Genomic DNA, 19,946 nt, shown 5'->3' on the forward strand with positions numbered 1-19,946 from the left:
ATGTAGTTTTCTAAGTAACGATGCAATGCGACCTGGAGACGTTTTGGAACGCCATTTGGAATAACAAATCACGCTGCTCATAAAGGACTAAAAACTCTACTGAATTATTTCGATTTCTAGGAAACGTTGCCTTATAAGAGAATGAAACTTGCACCCCAGTGGAAGTTTTCGAAGTGGAAAAATGAAAAGTGCCGTTGAGGCTTCTTATACAAAGATTTTGCCTTGTTGATAAGCTAAAGACAAGAAACCCCACACAATCGAGTGAGGTCAACTCATAAAAACCTTGTTTGCTTACTGCCTGTAGCACTGTTGCTCGGTGAAGACAGCTATCAATACAAGTTGCAAAGAAAAATTTCTTTATCATAACGATTACAGGTCAAACGTAGAATTGGATGACAATGGCTATTGACCTTAAAAAAACTCAACTGGTGCAAAAGCTAAAAGAACTCCCCATCTCTTTGCATTGCTAGTGCGATGAAAACAACAGACATTTCAAAAACAAGCGCAGGTTGTGTTTTGTTCCTAAATTACTGTAAGATATATAGATGCAAAAGAAATTCCTTGAAGAAAGTACTACTGTATTCTACCAAATCTTGAAACAACAACTACAGCAGATCAATATATTTTCTTTCTCCTTTCAAACATTTTTAGAAGTCTAATGTGGCACTTCCCTGGGAGAGAGTTGAGTTATTGGAATATGGTAACTGGGATAGGAAGGCTCAAGGCCTCGAGTGACAGGTTGTCACCGATTCCAGGATATTATTGTATTGGGCTAAGATAGAAAAAGAAACCCTAAAATAATAGGATGATTCCTCATTGTATCATCCACCAGACAAGCTTTGGCTTGCCCAGACTCTCCCTGAATTCACTTAACACTGCTTTGAAATTAGCAGTTCAAGTAGTGAATCACGTCAAATCCAGTGCTTTGAACACCAGACTTTTTCGAGTGTTGTGTCAAGAACTGAACAGTGATCAAGAAACACTTCTCTTTCACACCGAAGTTCGTTGGTTGTCCAAAGGTAATATGCTTGCAAGGTTGTTCAACTTGAAATCAGAAGTTGAAATCTTTTTGATGAGTTCAAGTGAAGAACTGTACAAGAAATTTACAGATGACAAAATTTTATCTTTTACCTGGCATATTTATCAGACTTTTTTGAAACAATAAATCTTCTGAACCTAAAGCTACAAGGTCAGAAAAGTACTTTAAAGAATTATGATTCGATTAAGAGTTTTACTGAGAAGATAGCTCTTTGGCAACGCGCGCCTGCAGAATTCGGAGCCGAACTTTTCTTCGTTTCCAAAATTAAACAACCTCCTCGATGAAACCCAAAGTCTTCCAAAAGTCCTAATAAATGAAATGAAGGACCTAATATCTGAGCATTTGTTGTCTCTGAAGAACAAAAATCGAAGCTTATTTCCCAGATATAAGCTCGGAAAACTGGGAATTCAAGTTAACAAGAGACCCCTTTCAAATCAACGTTGATATACTTCCTGGTTACATTCAAGAACAAACAATTGACTTGCAATGTGATTCAAAAGCTAAAGTGGATTTCCCAAACAATGGATCTCGAAGATTTCTGGCTACTATATCTTCCTATTTACCCAGAAGTAGCAATGGAGGCAGCCAAGTTGCTTGTACAGTTTTCATCTACTTATCTATGCGAGTCAGGAATTTTTCAGCCCTGGCTAATAATATAAAATCGAAATATCGAAGCCAGACTAGATGTGGAAAAGTGACCTGCGGTGTTCTTTGTCAACATTGCAACCAAACATACAAAAAATAGTTTAACGAGAAACAGTGCCAGCCCTCACACTAGTACTACACAAGTAACGAAAATTTTTTGGTTACATTATTGATATTTTGTTGTAGTTTTTTTCGATTATTTGTGTAATTAAAATTTGTATTTGAATAAAATGTGATTTTATATTCCTTACCAGAGTATGTCTAGCCTAAGTTCAATGTCATTTTAACGCAAACATAACGTAAGAAAGTTTATCATATATAAGTCTAAATTAACTTATTCCATAAAGGGAGGCGTGACCTCACACCAAAGTATGAAGGGGGGGCTCAAAGGCTGAAAGGTTGAGAACCCCTGCTCTAGAGTATTGACTTATTTATCACAATTGTTATTCTCTTAAACATCATTCCCTCAAATTTAGATAGAATCTCTTGTATTTCTTTTATACTTTGCTTTCACTATTCAATATATTTTTTAAGTTCTCATCTTCACTTGTTTTATATGTCCATATATCCTTCAAAATTTCCCTCATCACACTATCCTGGAAACCCCATTCTGCAATAATTTAATGATAAATAATTCCACTAAATTTTTGGCTTCGTTTTTTACTTTTCCTTGATAAAATATCTTCTGAGATTTTTTTTTCTCTGCACAAATCCTATATCTTCATTATATGCCTACAATATTGATTCTCATGAAATTAATTTTCAATTGGTAATTTGAATATATTCAAAAGTATAAATTCTTTTTTTGTTTTGACTATAATGAAAAATGCCTTTATTAAAGAGGTGGTTGACTGTTGCGTTAGGATGACAATTAAACAAGATCTAAATTTTTGTATCTGCAAGTGCTCAAATCTTTTTCTGTGGTAGTATATAGTTATTTGCATTAAAATAGAATTGTTACAAAATGTATTAAATGCTCCAAAACCCAAGTATTCTAAAATGTTCAAAGGAAATAGTCATTTTTTAATATAATTGCTTAAATCAGTAATAATATTGGTGTGAATATGATATTTTCTTACATTTGCAGTATTAAAAGTCAGTATTTATTTTCTTTGCTGTGTATTGTAGTTTTGTACGTGATATTTCCTAAGTTCAAAAAATGATATGGTCCAGTCTGAGAGAGAATCTGTGTGTGTATAGTCTCTGGTGAAGCGAGCCACGATATCCATTATCAAAAGGGCATTCAGATCACGCCATTTCATTGCCATGTACCACATGTCTATGTCACATAGTCGTTTGTAAGCTCTAGGGCCTGTACGGATATGTACTCTGGTGGGCACTGCCAACTTGATATCATCCAACGTTAGTCCAATGTTCTTCACAATTTCATCATTCCACAGCACTAGAATGTCCCGCCTCAGTTTTGATAGTGCGAACGGGGTAAGCATCCCCTTCAGGTCATCGTAATTCTCGTAACTTACTATGCTCGTTACTGATGATATTGCATAGGTCGATCCTCTTGTGAATTCTGTCTCGTTAAATTCCTTGTCCCACTGTTTTAGTTTCAACAGTTGCCACTTAATTCTCAACCAGTGGAAGGGGTTTTGGTAGTAATAGACGGGCGGGCATCCCTCGTTCATCATTGGTGTTGTGTAACTTAGCAACGGAACTGTGAAATGAGGTCTTACTTGGTGTAGATAAAAATATTGACAACTCCAGTTTTGGTGAAGGTGTTGTTAAACATTAGTGTATTACAAATTTTAACAAGGTTTCCTAAGAACATGTTAGCGTTTGAAATTAATCTCTAACTGTTTGTTTTGTAAGTCAGATCCGCTTATTAATGTCCAATCATAACCAGTATATTTTACATGATTGGTAAAGTGTTTAGTACTTAGTTAAATATTCATATGTGAAAACTACAAGGATATTGTGTTATATTTCATGTAGTATGTTGTGTAATAAATGTGATTTTTCAAAAGAGACTGGGCTGTTTAGACGTTGCTCAGCAACTTGTACTTTGCTGTAATATTTAAACAAATATAACATCAGTCTTTCGCTTTGCTAACTAAATCTAAAAGATATTGCTAGCCCATTATCTTTGTAACCAATATTTGATGCGTATTTCATAAGAGGTAGAAATTCGTTTCAGTGTGTACACAGCAGCGAACGCCCTGTTACTGGTTTACACAACTGCATCAGTACATCCAAGTGTGTAGTTTATGATTAGATCTAGATTAGGCAGGACTTCCTGTCCTTCAGTCACCACATTCTATTGATGAAGTTTTGCAGTCCAGTAATCCTGAATTTGATGATTGTGGACCGGATAATGATGAGTTCCAATGCTCTCCAGAAAATCCTAAACTTCAGTTATTTCCACATGCTGAGTTAAATGATTTACTAAGAAACTTGGGTTTAACTAAAGAAAAAGGTATAATTGCTTGGTTCTAGGCTGAAAGAAAAACATTTATTGGCATCTGGACATCAGTTAATCAATATAGAATAAGAGATCAACAGTTTGCTAAGTTTTTTAATCAGGAACATGATTTGGTTTACTGTTATGATATTTGTGGCCTAATGAGTGAATTTGGTACTGAGTACAGGAAAAAGGAATGTTTATCGATTCTTCTAAAACAAGTTTAAAGGTTGTACTTTTACACAATGGAAATACTTTTGCCTTGCTGCCTGTAGCTCGTCAGTCCATTTGAAAGATATCTGTGAAAATAGTGTGATTTTAATGAAAATTAACTGTCCGGCTCATTATTGGATGCTATGTGGAGATTTGAAAGTTGTTTGCATGCTCCTTGACCAACAAAAAGGATAAACTAAGTTCCCATGTTTTATATGTGAGTGGGGCAGCAGAGCAAGGGATTGACATTGGTCCACAAAACAATGGCTGCAAGAGAAACTCTAACACCAGGTAAGAACTTTTTATATAAAAATTGGTAGATCCAAAAAGTTTTCCCATCACCTCTTTACATTGTTAATGGTGGTATCGCCACAAAACGTCAAACTGAGTCTATAAATAAAAAAATTCTTTCTACATTCTACACACAATCTATCAAAATTTACCATTGGAACTGAGAGAAAATCGGAACATTAAAGTGGAAGTGCACAAAAAGAAGTTAATGAGCTGGTCAATGGCAGTGGGGAGAAGTGGTGCAAACAGTATACACACTTCTGTTTATTCTGGATGATCTTTTCATGGTAGTGTTTTGTAAAATTTGGATATAATATAATGATCTATTTTATTTATTTAGTATGTATTTTAGTTTACTTAGATGGATTGTACGACAAAAGATGGCTGAGCTGAGGGACAAGTGAGAGCATTGTGTGTGAGAGAGTGAGTCATGGATTGACAATTTCTTTATTTTACCTGCCCCGACTTAGACCAAAGGTCCACTCTTCCAGTAGGACATTTTACAATTTATCAATCATTTTAAGTCGTGGCAAAAACATGCGTTACTTTTACACAAGCAATTCTCCATTATAACTAACTTTTCTTTCTATGCATTTACATTACATGCTTGTTACAAATTGATTCCTGCAGTACAACCATTATATGATAAATATAATAAATAAATAAAATTATTGTTTTCTTTTTTAACAATCATTGCACAGTCAACATTACATATTTGAGATAATATTCAAGTATTAAGACATGCAAGAAATATACATCTCAAACATTTTACAGTCACATGCATAATAAAGAGTATAATAAATATTCATTATAATTCATGAACATTGAGCATCTTAGATCACAAATCGAAATGAAAACAACACAGAACAAGTTTATTTGCAAGGTATTCTAAGTTAAATTTAATTAATCACATATATTATGTTTACAGAATGTTTCAGTAGTTACTCATATCTAGCCAGCAATTGATTCTTTAGCCTTTTTTAAACAAAGCTACACTAGGAGCATATTTAATATTGTCATCCAAGTTGTTTAATCTTATGCTCCTTACATGATAAGATTTATTATACGTTTCTGTTCTATAAATTGGGAATTTTCAAGTCATGTTACCAAATCTTATTTCACTACCATGCATGATTCATCATTATATATTGATGGAATAAATAATCTGGTGTTTCTCAAACAACAAAATGTTATACATCTGTAACAGAACACTGTACTAAATTCTTTCATTCATCTTTAGCCAACATAGATATTTAAAATACACAGTAATATGTGCCCTTTGTAGCCTATGCAGTTGTTCATTGTTCATCACAAAATATGGCATTAGAATAGTCGAAAAAATAAGTGTAGATACAAGCAATACGTACAGTTGGATTAAAACAGAGCCTCAGCCTATACATACAGACTTTGGTACACTCCACTCTCGTATGGATATAATTAACTTGCACCGACCATGACAGCGTATTCAGGGCCGGATTAGGGCGTTTGATGCCCCTGTGCAAAAGAAACTCTGCCGCCCCCCCTCGGCCACAGGAACTGTCACCATATTGTGTTATTTGTTGACATTTATGTAAATAATCATGTGTGCAGTATGAGCATATAATTACTGACGTATTGAACTAGCTCAACTGAAAAATAGTTACAGTAAACTCTCGATTATCCACGAAGTTTACCCGCGAATATAAATATAAGCGAATTTAGTATACATATTTTTCGCTATATTGCCGATAATGGCTAAAAAGTGGCTGTTAGTACAAAAAACCAACACAAAATTGCCATCAATTTAGATTAAATAAACTGACGTAAAAATGCATGTAGTGTGGTTGTGATGACTGAGTAAGTACTGTAGTTCGGTAGTGGCGATGGCGGACAGGTAGTGATAGTGATCCTGGATAAACTCGCCCTAACAGAATGTTCGCTGTGCAAACAAACAGCCTCAACCACTCTACCGGTCTCGACTAATATTTCAAACAAGAAATGTGTATACCAAAGACCTGTACAGTAGCCTAGTATTCTTATATTAATTCTGATAACTTTTAACGAATTACAGTACATATTTGAAACCTTTCAAAGTGAAATTATTTAACTAACTATTTTATTAAAGTTTTCGAACCCATTTTAGTTTATTGTTTCTTTTTAAAATGTAGTACCCCAGATAATCAAGAGTTTATTGTGTAGGTAAAACCAGGTTAAGGAGAAACTTTGTTGTGGTAAAAAGCAAAGTAGGATACTTTTACAAAATAGTATAATATTGGGAATAAAGCAACGTTCAGTATAGTTGTACAGTTTACATTTACAGACACAGTATTCTAATATTTGACTTATTTTAAAAACATGCCTTGTTAACTTACTTGATATTTTAGACTTAAGAGTTTTTGTTCAAATAAGAGGTTTTCTTCTTGAACAGTCTTTAGCAAAGGTATTGATAATATCCTCAAAATCCAACTTTACAGTGATGTCCGATTCAATGCACAACACTGCACTGTTGACTAGTCTGTCGTGTCCTTGACTTGATCGTAAGTACGTAAAAACTGAGAAAGACCTTTTAGCTGAACAACTTGTAGTTGGTGTGGAGTAATATATTTTTAGGGCAATGCAAGAACATTTGGGTGGTATAATGTCTTGCAGGTTTCTCTCCACTATCATCTTGTATAAGGTCGGCAAAGTTCATAACACTACAACGTTTTCCCCTTTTTTATTGGTGATTTCATTTTTTACATTATTTAAACATCCTTTCAAGTGCAGACACTCTTCTAACAAATTATTTTCAATGTCTCTACTGTACGTTTCACAGAGAGTTTTAGCTGATTTAAATAAGTTTGGCTGGTCCATGGTCTTTATTTTTGTTAAAAAGTCAAACATTGTTGCAAACACTTAGTAGAATGTAGCACGTTTTTCCAATATCCTCAAGTAATGCATTTGTTATTAAGTTGAAACTTCACTGCATTCATTAATCAGATTTTGCTCCTAAAACGGCCTACCCTTGCTAGGAGGAACTGTCGTATCTTCTAACATTTCTTCGCTTTCTGAAGAAGATTCATCAAATAACCTCTTCCTTTTTCGATTTCTCTCTGGAACTGGTTCACTTTTTTCTCTCAAGAACACATTTTGTGTTTTCGATGTTTCTTCATTTATTTATTTATTGCTTTCTCGTGGTACTCCTTAAATGATTCTTTCAATTCTTCAATGTAGCTGACCAAGGAATTATATAGTAACACAGCTTGAGAGACGTCCACATCTTCTTTTTGCAAGTTGGTCATTGTCTTCCTGGATTGTGCAAAAATAGCATTCCAAACTATAGCCATAAATGCGGTATCAGGTTCTAAAAGCTGTTTCAAAAGTGCTTTGGCTTGGTTATTGTATATATCTTTCTGCCCTTTATCATTTATAAACTTTTCCAGAGCCAAGCAGATTGCTTGCCAATTCAAGCTCAGGTTTTTACAAGCATCCTCCCGGGCACTTCAAAGAGTTTTGCTCAATGTTTTCAAAGTTAAATTATCCTTATTCAAAAAAATTCAACAAAAAGTTCCATCTTTCATTTGAACATGAGACAAAGTTATACAAACTTTGAATAAATTTAAAAAATCTGCAAGATTCATTACTACTCATTGCTGCTTTAAAGCCGCTTAAGTTTACTGAATGAGCAGCGCAGGGTACAAAATACACAAGTGGATTTGCACTTTTTACCATTGCTTGTAAGAGTATTTACCGGCCATGTTTGACCCATTGTCATAAGACTGGTCCCTACAATTTTCAATATCTAACCCAAACTTGCTCAGCGTTTGGAAAACAGCATCTGCCAGTTTTTTATGGGTTTTTCTATGAAGACACCTCTCTTCGGCAGTACAATTATTTTCGTTCACATAACGTAAAATGAAACTTAGTTGATCAGAATGCGTTATATCTGGGGAGGAATCAATAATCAAAGAGTAGTATTTAGACAATTTAACCTGCTCAACAATTTTTGATGAAACGGACTCTCCCATAACTTTAATTAACTCTTCGCAGACTGTTGATGACAAATATGAGGTCAAGCCACTGCTAGGGTCACCGTGTGGAGCAATATGTTCAGATAGAAATGGGTCATAGTCTGCTATAAGCTCCAGACACATCATAAAATTCCCATTATGAATTGACCCGAAAACTTCGTTTTCACCTCTAAAAGCTAACCCTCTGGAGGATAATTTTTGGACAACAGAGACTACTCTTTGTAGTACATTTCTCCAGTATTTTACTTATTCTTCGTATTGGGAAAGAATTTGATGGTCAATCGTACTGTTTTCTGCTTCTCTCACTTTAGACTTTATAAACAATCCATATGAGATTTAGAGTTTTCATGTTGAGAAATTCTCTGCCCTGCATGGGCCCAATCATTAAACCCCACTTTACTGGAAAATGCAGATGTACCTGTACCACTAAATAATCTGAAAGGTGCACAGAATATGGAGCCTTGGGATTGTGAATAAACTAAATACTTTCGCTCTACTGCCCTTCCATTCAAAAACTGCCTGGAAAACATGCTCGTAAAGAACTGATGGGACCGAGTTTGAAGCTTACATATGACTCATCCCATTGCAACGTACAACGCGACTGGCGGGCGCGGGACAGTGTGACAGGTGACAGGCAAGGCGCAGGCGCGGATAATCGACTCAACTCTGTGTTGGTGCGGCAATGCTTTGCTTTGCGTTGCGTTGTTATGAGCGGGCGGTAGAGAGTAGCACAGACGCAGTGTACGCCTACCCTTTTCGACTCTATCCGAGAAAAGACGCCGCCTATTTATTTTCATTCGTAGTAATACCGAAATAACACCACTCTATAGATAAAGCTAAAAATTTACCGGTATATTTTGAGAAAATTTTCCGCCCTGTGCAGATGCACATACTGCACGTGCGGAAATCCGGCCCTGAGCGTATTACATACTCTATCTAACACATAGGTTAACGACAGCATGCTCATAATTAAGTGCCAACCCATTTATTGTTACATGAAAAATCTCATTTAAGTTAACATTAGATAAAAGACGAGGTGTTCCTAATATTATTGCTTTGCATTTTTTATTATGCTGCATTCAGGCATAGCCCATGGTCAGTGCACCACTTATATAACATTGTAATATCAGCATTTATGCAGTCAACAACAATATTGATATCATCAAACTGACAGTGTGTGTACGTTTGCATGTCGTCAGTATATAACATTATCTTTCAGAAAGTAATTGTGTAATAAGTTAATCTATTATATTTATGTACAAACTAAATAACAATGCGGACATTGTTGACCCCTGAGGCACCCCTACAGGATTACACCTCTATTTCAGACAGTATACCACTTTGACTTTTAACTACTAAATAAGAGCAAAACCATTTGTCATCAAAATTATAGGATTCGAGTACAGATAATAGTAGCCTATGGTTGACACACTCAAAAACTCGACTAAAGTCCAAGAGCATCAATGGCTCGTCTGATATCATGTGTTACTCTTATACGGGGAGTTTGAATATACAGGTCGATAACCAGACTAGTATTTGAAAAGGATATTTTTATATTAACATATGCGCTAACCTATTTACACAAAAGATTATCAGAATATTTTCCTAGAACACACAGAATATTTATAGACCTTTAGTGTTTACATTCCAAAGGATTATCAATCTTTGGTAATGGCAGAATTAATACTATCTTCCACTGACTAAGATAAGCACTATTATTGTGTGAGTAGTAACATAAGAAATGTAACATAACACATGTTTTATTTCATCATACACCAATTTGATGAATTTTAATGGTAAACCATCATTTTTCCACTGCATTGGAGGAAATGTTTTTTAACCTCACTATAAATTTACCCTATAGTAACATTGGTAAAAACAAAATTATTGTGAGGCTCTCCTGGTTCTCTCTTACTCTTACAATATTCAATCAGGTTATTGTCTATACCATTATTAACACCACAAAAATAATTATTGAGTGATTTTGGCTTTCCAATAACTACATAACACCTTAGTTATGTTGTTAAAAAGTTATTTAGGGAGAACTAGCCTTGTAATTAAAGATTTACAAGGGGGAAAAGTGGTTCATGAGTGGGTGAAGCGTTTCTTGAAACGTCACCCAAGATTAAAAGAACGCATTGCATCCAACATAAAAAGAAGCCGAGCTGAAAATTACTGAAGATATCATTCAGGATTATATTAAAAACTTGCATGGATTATATTAAAATCTTGCAAGAACTTATAAAAAACGTGCCATCAAAATATTTAGAATCAGACTAGATTAATCAGTCAGATGATTCTTTAAAGCTATATATCGCCACGACTCTAAGTTTTGTGTGTGTATATAAACACACAACATCCACTAAATTATGTTCCGTAACAGGTGAACAACAAGTCAAATATTGGTCCAGGGCATCAAAATCAATATCAAGTATGAAATAAATACTATTATGTTCTCTCTGTGTATTATATAATTCTCCAAAATAACATGTTTAATATTTTTTTAATACATTATAAATCACGGTTTATTTTCTTTTGCCAACAAATTGCGTGCAACCACTTTGTTTTAAAGGGCAATATATTTTAAAATTGCATACAATGTTTTATTTTAGACTTCTACATAATTAAAGTTAACAAAACATCCATTGTTAAATGACTGCCATTGAAAGAATAAACTATAATCATTGTCAAATGTTGAGGGAAAGTTTTCTGTTTCGATAAAATTTTATATTTTAAGATGAAAAACCTTCGCAATGATATAATATAATCATATAATATAAACCTTCAAACTGTAAATTATATATTATATTTTTCACGAGTATGCCTACATTAGATGTACTAAATATCATTGCTGTAAATTAAACAAAAAGCATATACAGGAATAAGTTAATCATATTTATCGGTTAAGAAACGAGTAATCAGATAATTTTCTTATTTATCCTTTTAAACGGATGAATGAACCTATATCTATTATATGTGTATTTCAGTCTTAAACATAACTTCTAGATAAGTGTTTAATGTGTGTGGTTTAATTAAGGACGAGTGAAGAAATGTTTAAGTTACTGTTCGTTAAAATTACAATATTTCGGCTTCGTTGTTTAGAATCATGTTCAGTCCAATTTTAAAACAAAACTGTTTCTCCACAACAAGACCGATATATCTTAACATTTACACTGTGTTAGCAATGTTTCGACGTGAAGATACTCTGAATACTAAAATGATAACAGAAAATAAACTAACAAAATTTAATATTAGTTTTGTGGTCCTATTAACAATGAAGTAGTGGCAGTTTCGACTCTAATTTATTCTGTATTACTCTTTGTAATGGTTAGGTGGGATTTTGGACTTATATGTATTTATATGTGGATGATGTACCGTCGTAGCATAGATTAGTATATTAAATTAGAATAAAATGACATTTTATTATTAGTGTAGTGGAAACCGAAGCATTCGAAATAAACAAGATGATCGATGATAAATAGCGTAGAAATGGATGTTAAACACAAAAAATCAGCAGACTCTACATCTTGAGGTTAGTGAGTGATGGTTGGATTTTTATTCCAATGCCTTAAAATTAGATTGTTATTTGAGACCACTTACATACCCTGGTTCTTACAAAGATTTTAACTTTTCCTGACGAATATTGTAGAAATAGTTTACATCCAACAAAACATACTTTGGAATAACATTCCTAGATTGATGGTTAAAAGTGTCAATATTATACAGCTCATGATTACCCTCTTCAGACTTTATCACTGAATGACTGAAGGTAATTTTAACATATCAACAATAACTTAATCTTTGTAACTTTTATAGATATAACTGGTCAGTCATTGAATGTGATTATTTAGCTATGTTAGTTATCATAACTGCAACCCTATCAAAACCAAAAATACAACAAACTAGTAGTAGAACAACAACAAAAAACATGTATACCTTTTAGGGCTCAATAAATAATATATTTTTAGTTTGTATGTATCAGTGAAGTTAACGACTGGAGGTGCCAATCATAATTTCAATGTTATTAATGTATTCTGCTGATCTTTCTGAACAAAATATCGTGGTATTAGACATTGGAAATCGCAAATTACTATTTTTTTATATTAAGTTAAAGATAACCTTTATGAGCACTCAAGGGTCATTCCACATCAAATTATCCAGAAAATTTTTAATTTCTCAACCACCATCTCAGATTTTGATGAAACTACATTTTTAACCCTTACTACGCCATAGACGGATATATTAGAATGGTAGACTTTGACCAAAACGCCAATGGTGGTATGGTGGCAGTGTAATACAAATACATTAGCTAATACAAAAATACATTAATACAAGGTACATTATTTTGCTGGTACTTAAGCATACACTGGAAGCTTACCACCATGTTGTAAATAACCAATAAGTTGATTTTTTTTTTTAAATTTGAAAATACAACGATTTTTATATAGTTGATCCAAAATTTACATTAAGCCTACCCGTAACATTCATTTACATTGCTTTGGAGCAACAAAAGGCACTTAGCATAATTCTGACTCCAACTAGTAGTTTTATATTGTTAAATCTTTACTATATTCGGTAACGCTCACTTCCTGTTGTGATTGTCATCCAATAGCCTGATGGTGTGTTATAGTATGTTCCCAGTGAATTATCATGTAATGACTAAAATCAACAACGAGAGAAAAGAGATTACACAGTGGCCAGCATTCGTTTGTAGTGACTGAACCCAGCTCAATAGTATTCCTCACTTGTTTTTACAAATGACACTCATAAACTCCAACATAACAATATTTTAAGTTTGTTTACGTTACTTTTTATTATATTTCCATTGAATTATGATACAAAATTATGATATTTTGAAGTAAGTTAAAATTTTTAAATTTTTGTGTACTATTTTTTACTTGTTTTACTACTATCTGGTCAGTTTTTTGTCTTTGTATTAACATGGATATCATACCAAGAAAGAGGCAGGCTATTGTAATATTGAGTGAAAATACTTCCCATATTTAAAGGGAGATTGTTAGTGAGCATGGTGTGAGTTGTGCTGTGAGCAAGATTGTCAAGTTGTAGAAGACCAGGCTCATTTCACCACAACAAATTCCCCATGCAGAGGAAGAGTTTGACTACTACCAGGGCGATGTTTTACTATTAAGGCAAAGTAAGGTTGTCCAACTAGGAATATTTTTAATCTTCAGCATGATTTGGCAGCCATAGGAACACAATTTTATGATCCAACAGTCCTTTGTCAATTATTGTAAGGGGGTTGACCAGCTCATCGGCCAGTGAATAAAAAAACTGCTGACTGAAGTAATAAAGAAACGCCTCAACTGAGCAAGAAAATACAAACATTGAACTAAGGAAGATTGAAGAAAGTTATTCTTTAGATTACATTTTCTTTGCAAAGAGTGTGAGTGCAAAACACACACAGAGTTGTGGATGAGGTCTTTTCTAAGCCTTTTTTAAAGGTATTTTTTACATTTGTGAAACACACTAAAGAAAAAAGTGTTCTGTGGTTGTTTCTCCTTTTTTTAAATCTGGGGACACTAATGAATTGATGACTGAAGATGAATACATTGAAATAGTGTATCCCAGAGTCGTTCTGTTGATTCAGTAACTATTTTTATGTATTCCATTTCTCAACCGGATTTAGCATCCTGCCACACATCCAAAAAGAGTGCAGAAGTTCCTCTCAAAGAAGGATTTAAAGGTACTGGTGCTAGATTGGAAAGGAAACTCCCTGTCTTAGAGCTAGCTGTACTGGTGGTCCCATCTTAATTGCAGCCCGATATAAAACAATGTTAATCCTTATGAACTTTTATGACCTTATTTTTAGTTGTAGAATTATTGAAAATGTCACATTTTAAAGATATCATTAGTATGTACCTTAATGCTTTTTTAAATATTTTTATTGGTTTTTCAAAATAAATCTGAAACTTTGTTGTACTTTATTATCATTTGAATACTCAAAAAGAGAACTTTACAAGAAAATATCTGGATGCGTATTAATTATATCTTTAAAATGAGACATCTCTTAATAATGCCACGATAAAAAATAAATTAGTAAAAGTTTAACATTGTTCTTGGTGGAAAACTCAAGCCACCTCCTAAATTCAATTGAGAATCTTGGGGCTATTTGCAAAGGAAACTGAGTGCATCACTTTACCATTGAGGATGCATCTTTCAAGTCTGGGATATTTCAATGTTTAGGGTTTGAGCATTTCAAAGTGTGAATTTCTAAAAAAAAAACCATCTTTGTAATAATTAAATTGACATAGCCTACTTTTAATTTAGGGAATATGTGCAGACCTAGACGAGACAATATTCCTGTTTTATATAACCTACTTGTGGAATTAAGTCGTAGAGTTTATAGCATACATACATGAGGCAGTACATTACTGATGTGTATGGAATCCTTGAAAGCTTTGTTGACACATTTATAGTTTACTGTCAGGACAAGTGCGTAAAAAGATAATATCCATGTGTAAATTAATTTAAACAAACTCTCCAACAATATAAGTTTTATTTTTGTGAGGCCTTTCGTACTCAATGAGAACATCTTCGAACCCACACAACTGAATACAAGTAATAATAACAATAATAATATAAACAATTTTGTACTAAATAAAAACATATGTCATTAAAAATACAAAGAGATAATATTCTCTTACAGCACAGTATGTTATATGTATATATAAAAAATAAAGTTGATATTTAGTTAGATCAAATAAAGTAACGGTGAATTTTGAAAAAGCCCGGGTTCGTTGTTTACCAGATTATTTTGGTTCTTTTTTATAAAAATTGTTTCATATGCATCAAGGAATTTTTTTATTTTGTACAACTTCTTTTAATAATTTTGCATTTGAAAAAGAGTGTACAGTTTGAAGTGCATGTTTTGCCATGGCTGATCTTTCTTCTTGTTGGTATTTTAAACATGCCCTATGTTCCTTAGCTCTCTGTTTTAACTTTCTTTTTGTTTGGCCAATGTATTTAAAATCACAATTGTTACAATTAATTTGATAAATTTCAGATTTTTCTTCTTCATTAATTTTATTCTTAAGATTTCCTAATATATTCTTTAATTTGATTTTGGAATTTGTAGATACATTAATATTGGCATTTTTCTTAAAACTTTTAGTAATATCTGTAGATAGATTGTTGTAGGAAACGGATATCCATTTTTAAAGTTCTTTACTTTTGATTTGATATAAAGTTGTTCTCGAATTTCTTTAAATAATTTTCTTTTTCTTGTTATCATGTTGTCAATCATGTTGGTTTTGTAGCCATTAAATAAAGCAATTTCCTTTATTTTCTTAACTTCTTTTTTATAATTTTCTGTTGATAATGGAGTATGTAAAAGCCGATGGATTAAATTGTGAAAAAGCTGCTCTTTTTTGTGAAGGGGGATGAAATGAATCAAATGGGATGAATCTGTTATTTTGTGTTGGTTTTCTGTATATATCGAATTAAAAATGGCCAGTCGTATTTTTCATAATTATTAAATCAAGAAATGGGAGTTGATTGTCATTTTCAATTTCACAAAAAGGCCTCACAAAAATAAAACTTATATTATTGGAGAGTTTGTTTAAATTAATATATAATTTCCAATAAGAAAAGAGCTTCAAGAATGTATCCGTGTATAAATTTTCAAGTTTACATCAAATGCCTCCAACATCATTTGATGAGACACTGTTTTTCTACTCCTTGATGCTGTATACATCAGAAACTTCAATCAATAGCTATTATTATTCCAGATGCTCATAGCTCTTGGACCATAAGCAACAAAAAGCTTTTTTCAGTTTTTTCCTCTCTCACTTATTGCAAAAGGTGTGTTAAAATATTATTTTCTATTATATGAATAGAAAATTATTCTAGTATATGAATAGAATGAGGTACACCTTGTACATAGATGCAGTCAATTATAGAGCACATGTGCAGGCCAGTCACATGACTGACATGTATATGTGTGTGTGTGTGTGAGTGTGTGTGTGTGCGCGTGTGTGTGTGTGTGTGTGTGTGTGTGTGTGTGTGTGTGTGTGTGTGTGTGTGTGTGTGTGTGTGTGTGTGTGTGTGTGTGTGTGTGTGTGTGTGTGTGTGTGTGTGTGTGTGTGTGTGTGTGTGTGTGTGTGTGTGTGTGTGTGTGTGTGTGTGTGTGTGTGTGTGTGTGTGTGTTGCCTACATTGCATAGGGTTATAACTGTCCTGACTTGTGGACCACAGCTGCATCAGTATAAAGATCACCACATTATTTCCATCTTAGTAAACATGTTAATCCCATATCAAGCTCTGTACTACCCTGATATGGCAACATGTGTTTTCTGTTTGTTCTATCACTTAAAAACACTCCTTAATCCCGATTTGATAAGGACTGATAAAATGCTAAGTGTAACGGTTCCACTGAAGTCCATCACTGTAAAAGAGACCTCCAACACTTGCTTCTAAAAGTGACAGGAGCACTGGATTAAGTGTTTGGTCTCAAGAGGATTATTTTAGAGATCACTTGTTAAAATTTGTTGATTAGTAAATAATGTGGTTCAAGGTTGGAAACTTTTTGAAACACACCACTTGGATTTATAGGTGAGATTCCACTGTGTTACTGCCAGGTGATATCCAGTTTTTTGTGATTAAAAGCCTTTTCATAAACACACTTGCTATTAATAACTTAACCTGCCTTTTAGTTGTAAAGAATGTTTTTGGAAAATTTGCTCGTAATACATTCGTAGTGATACAAAATAACGAAACATAACTGTTTTCATTGTTGAAAATCACTTAGATTGCTTGTGACAGCAGTCTTTTTAGTACCGATTTTGTTAATTAAAGTAATTTTACACTCCAATAGGCTTTACTTCCGATTATATTAGAATAATGAATGGTCAACTAAAACCCTTTTTGAAAATTATTATATTTCAGACATGTGTTTCGATTTTAAAACCATCAATGGGAACATTAACCTCTAACTAAATAATAAACAACTAAATATACACATGTGGGACCATTTAAACGGATGTTGAATTTATATGACACGGTTGTAATTTTGATTGTATTCTGTATTTAATATTTTAATTTTTTCAAAGATAGGGTTTGCCTTATTTTTTAGATTGTTATTTAATATGTTGTGAGGATCTTTGTTATAATTTAGATAAATTTGTAATTCTTCTTTCATGTTTAATTTTTCTCCTCCTTTCCTTTTGATATCCAAAATGTTCATGTTCTTTTCAATATTTTTGTATTTATGGTCAGTTTATAATAAATGTTAAGTGAAATTTGATTTTATTGTAGACATGTTCTTTTGTTTTCATAGCTTGTATTTGTTCTTTAAACCTTTTATTAAAATTTCTGCCAGTTTGTCCAATATAATAGCTTTCACAGTCACTACCGTTAATTTTGTATACTCCAGATTGTTTGTATAATTCTTGTTTGTCATCTTTTGGTTTACTTTGTTTTCAATAAGTTTAAATGTATTATTTCTTGTTAGGTAACTCATTGAAAATTTTGAAAGGTTTTTGAACAGCTTTGTTTATTTTAGTATTGAAAAGTACAAATATATATTTCTGAATTTCATTATTATTAGGATTAGGTCGTATTATGTTGATTTTTCTTGTTTTCTTCTGAATCATTTTGTCAACAATATGGGGTTAGTACCTATCTATTTTTGACAGCTAGATGTTTTATGATTTTCATTTCTTTCGTTTTAGTCTCATCACTGATTGTTATATTTAACAGCCAGTTTATCATTGAGTGAAATGCATTTAGTTGACCATTCATTATTCTAATATAAAGATAACACTGTAATGTGTAACGAGTTAATAACATTAAAGGCCGGTATCGACAGTGCGAGGCTGCTCGCTGCGAATGCCTCGTCGTGAATGCTCGGCTTTGCCTCGGACTGTGGATACCGGGGTTGCTCGCTATGAGGCGTTCGCGTCGCACAATGTGAGGCGAGCCGTGTGCTTGTCGGTTTTAGAGCAGTGCTCAAAGGTGCCTCGCTCCGAGCTGCGCATCAAGTGGATACATGCGCTGTCTGCCTCGCACCGTACAAGACACAATTCTGCACTGCAAACCAACAAACCTCCACAACGAAACTGTCATCATGGATAATCATGGAATGATCAGACAATTAGGCTCTAGCAATGTAATAAAATGTTCAAAATCTTGTTTGGATATTCGCAAGAAATTTGGCACGTCTTCTTCGAACCTCACGTCTTCTAGGAGTCAGTTCCCGTATTCAAACCGATTTCGATAAATCTTTTTGACCCACCTTCGGGGTTTACGTCGCTTTTCCTGTTGTTTTTTTTCCTAATAATCGTCGCCATCACAATAAAATCAGCGGCAGCAACCTGCGCATTTCTAGAAAAAAATAAACATATTGTCCTGACTGTCTTCACTACGAATGCGGGTGGTTCGCGTGCTCGCAGTGAGCATTCGTGGTTACAAACTAGCTGCTAGCTGAAGAGCTCACCCTGAGGCAGATGGCACGAGGCATTTGCAGCGAGCAGCCTCGCACTGTCGATACCGGCCTTAACTCATTATATGTATATATGATGATGTAGATATATATATCTTCAATAAAAATAAAAAAATAGAACTTAAATATTCTCTATATTTCGTCTTAACAAGACATTTTCAAGAGAAACAGATAAAAGTATTAACAAAATATAATAAACAAAAGAAACATCATATGATAATAAAACTAATTTTGAATTTTAAGGTACAGAGTAAATAATTTTGCATAATACAAAGAGTATAAAGTTTATAAATTCAATTTGTAGGAACATGTGTAATTTTATAAAATAAAACAAATTAAAATTGTAAAGGATAATTTATATCTACAACTATCCATACCTTAAATTTAGACCATCTGGATGTTTTGTTTGTAACACTCTCTGATGAGCTATTTCTAAACAATTCATTTTAAGTTTATGGGAGTTCTGAATTTTGTTAATACTTTTTAAAGTAAAGCATTCATCGAATGTTTTGTTATGCTCCATTGCATGGGCCGAAATAGGATTGGATTTAATTTTGAGGTTTGTATCGCTGTGATTTTTTGTTCATTCTAATGTGCAATGGAGTTATGGTCTGATCAATGTAGTTCTTTCGGACAGTCTTTACATGACAATGGGTAAATATATATAAATAATGTTATGTATATCTCAAAATAATTCAAATTCAATGAGTAATAAGCCTGCAATTACACATCAAATTTCATATCTTAAAGTAAATCAATTTTTCTACCAAGCCTTCATACTTCATTATATGTTCAATGTTATAGTATCAATGGCATTTTATAATTTAATGTATACTTTTTCCAATTTACCTCATGCATGTTATAGCCCTGAACCTTTTTGTTTCAGTTTACAACTCAG

At 33.2% G+C, this 19,946-nt stretch overlaps 1 protein-coding gene across 1 annotated transcript; it reads right to left on the reverse strand.

Annotated features, from left to right (window-relative positions):
• Nucleotides 1-2,786: 2,786 nt before the first annotated feature.
• Nucleotides 2,787-3,666, reverse strand: LOC124362316. Its single transcript, XM_046816720.1, has one exon. The coding sequence runs from the start codon at nucleotides 3,325-3,327 to the stop codon at nucleotides 2,788-2,790; it is 540 nt and encodes a 179-aa protein (XP_046672676.1). The 5' UTR covers nucleotides 3,328-3,666; the 3' UTR covers nucleotide 2,787.
• Nucleotides 3,667-19,946: the final 16,280 nt, after the last annotated feature.

The sequence above is a fragment of the Homalodisca vitripennis genome, chromosome 1 (genome assembly GCF_021130785.1).
Source record: "Homalodisca vitripennis isolate AUS2020 chromosome 1, UT_GWSS_2.1, whole genome shotgun sequence".
Taxonomy (NCBI): domain Eukaryota; kingdom Metazoa; phylum Arthropoda; class Insecta; order Hemiptera; family Cicadellidae; genus Homalodisca; species Homalodisca vitripennis.

Bases quoted from the DNA above. Each gene is read 5' to 3' on its own strand.
- LOC124362316 (XM_046816720.1), bottom strand. From the start codon at position 3,327: ATGATGAACGAGGGATGCCCGCCCGTCTATTACTACCAAAACCCCTTC.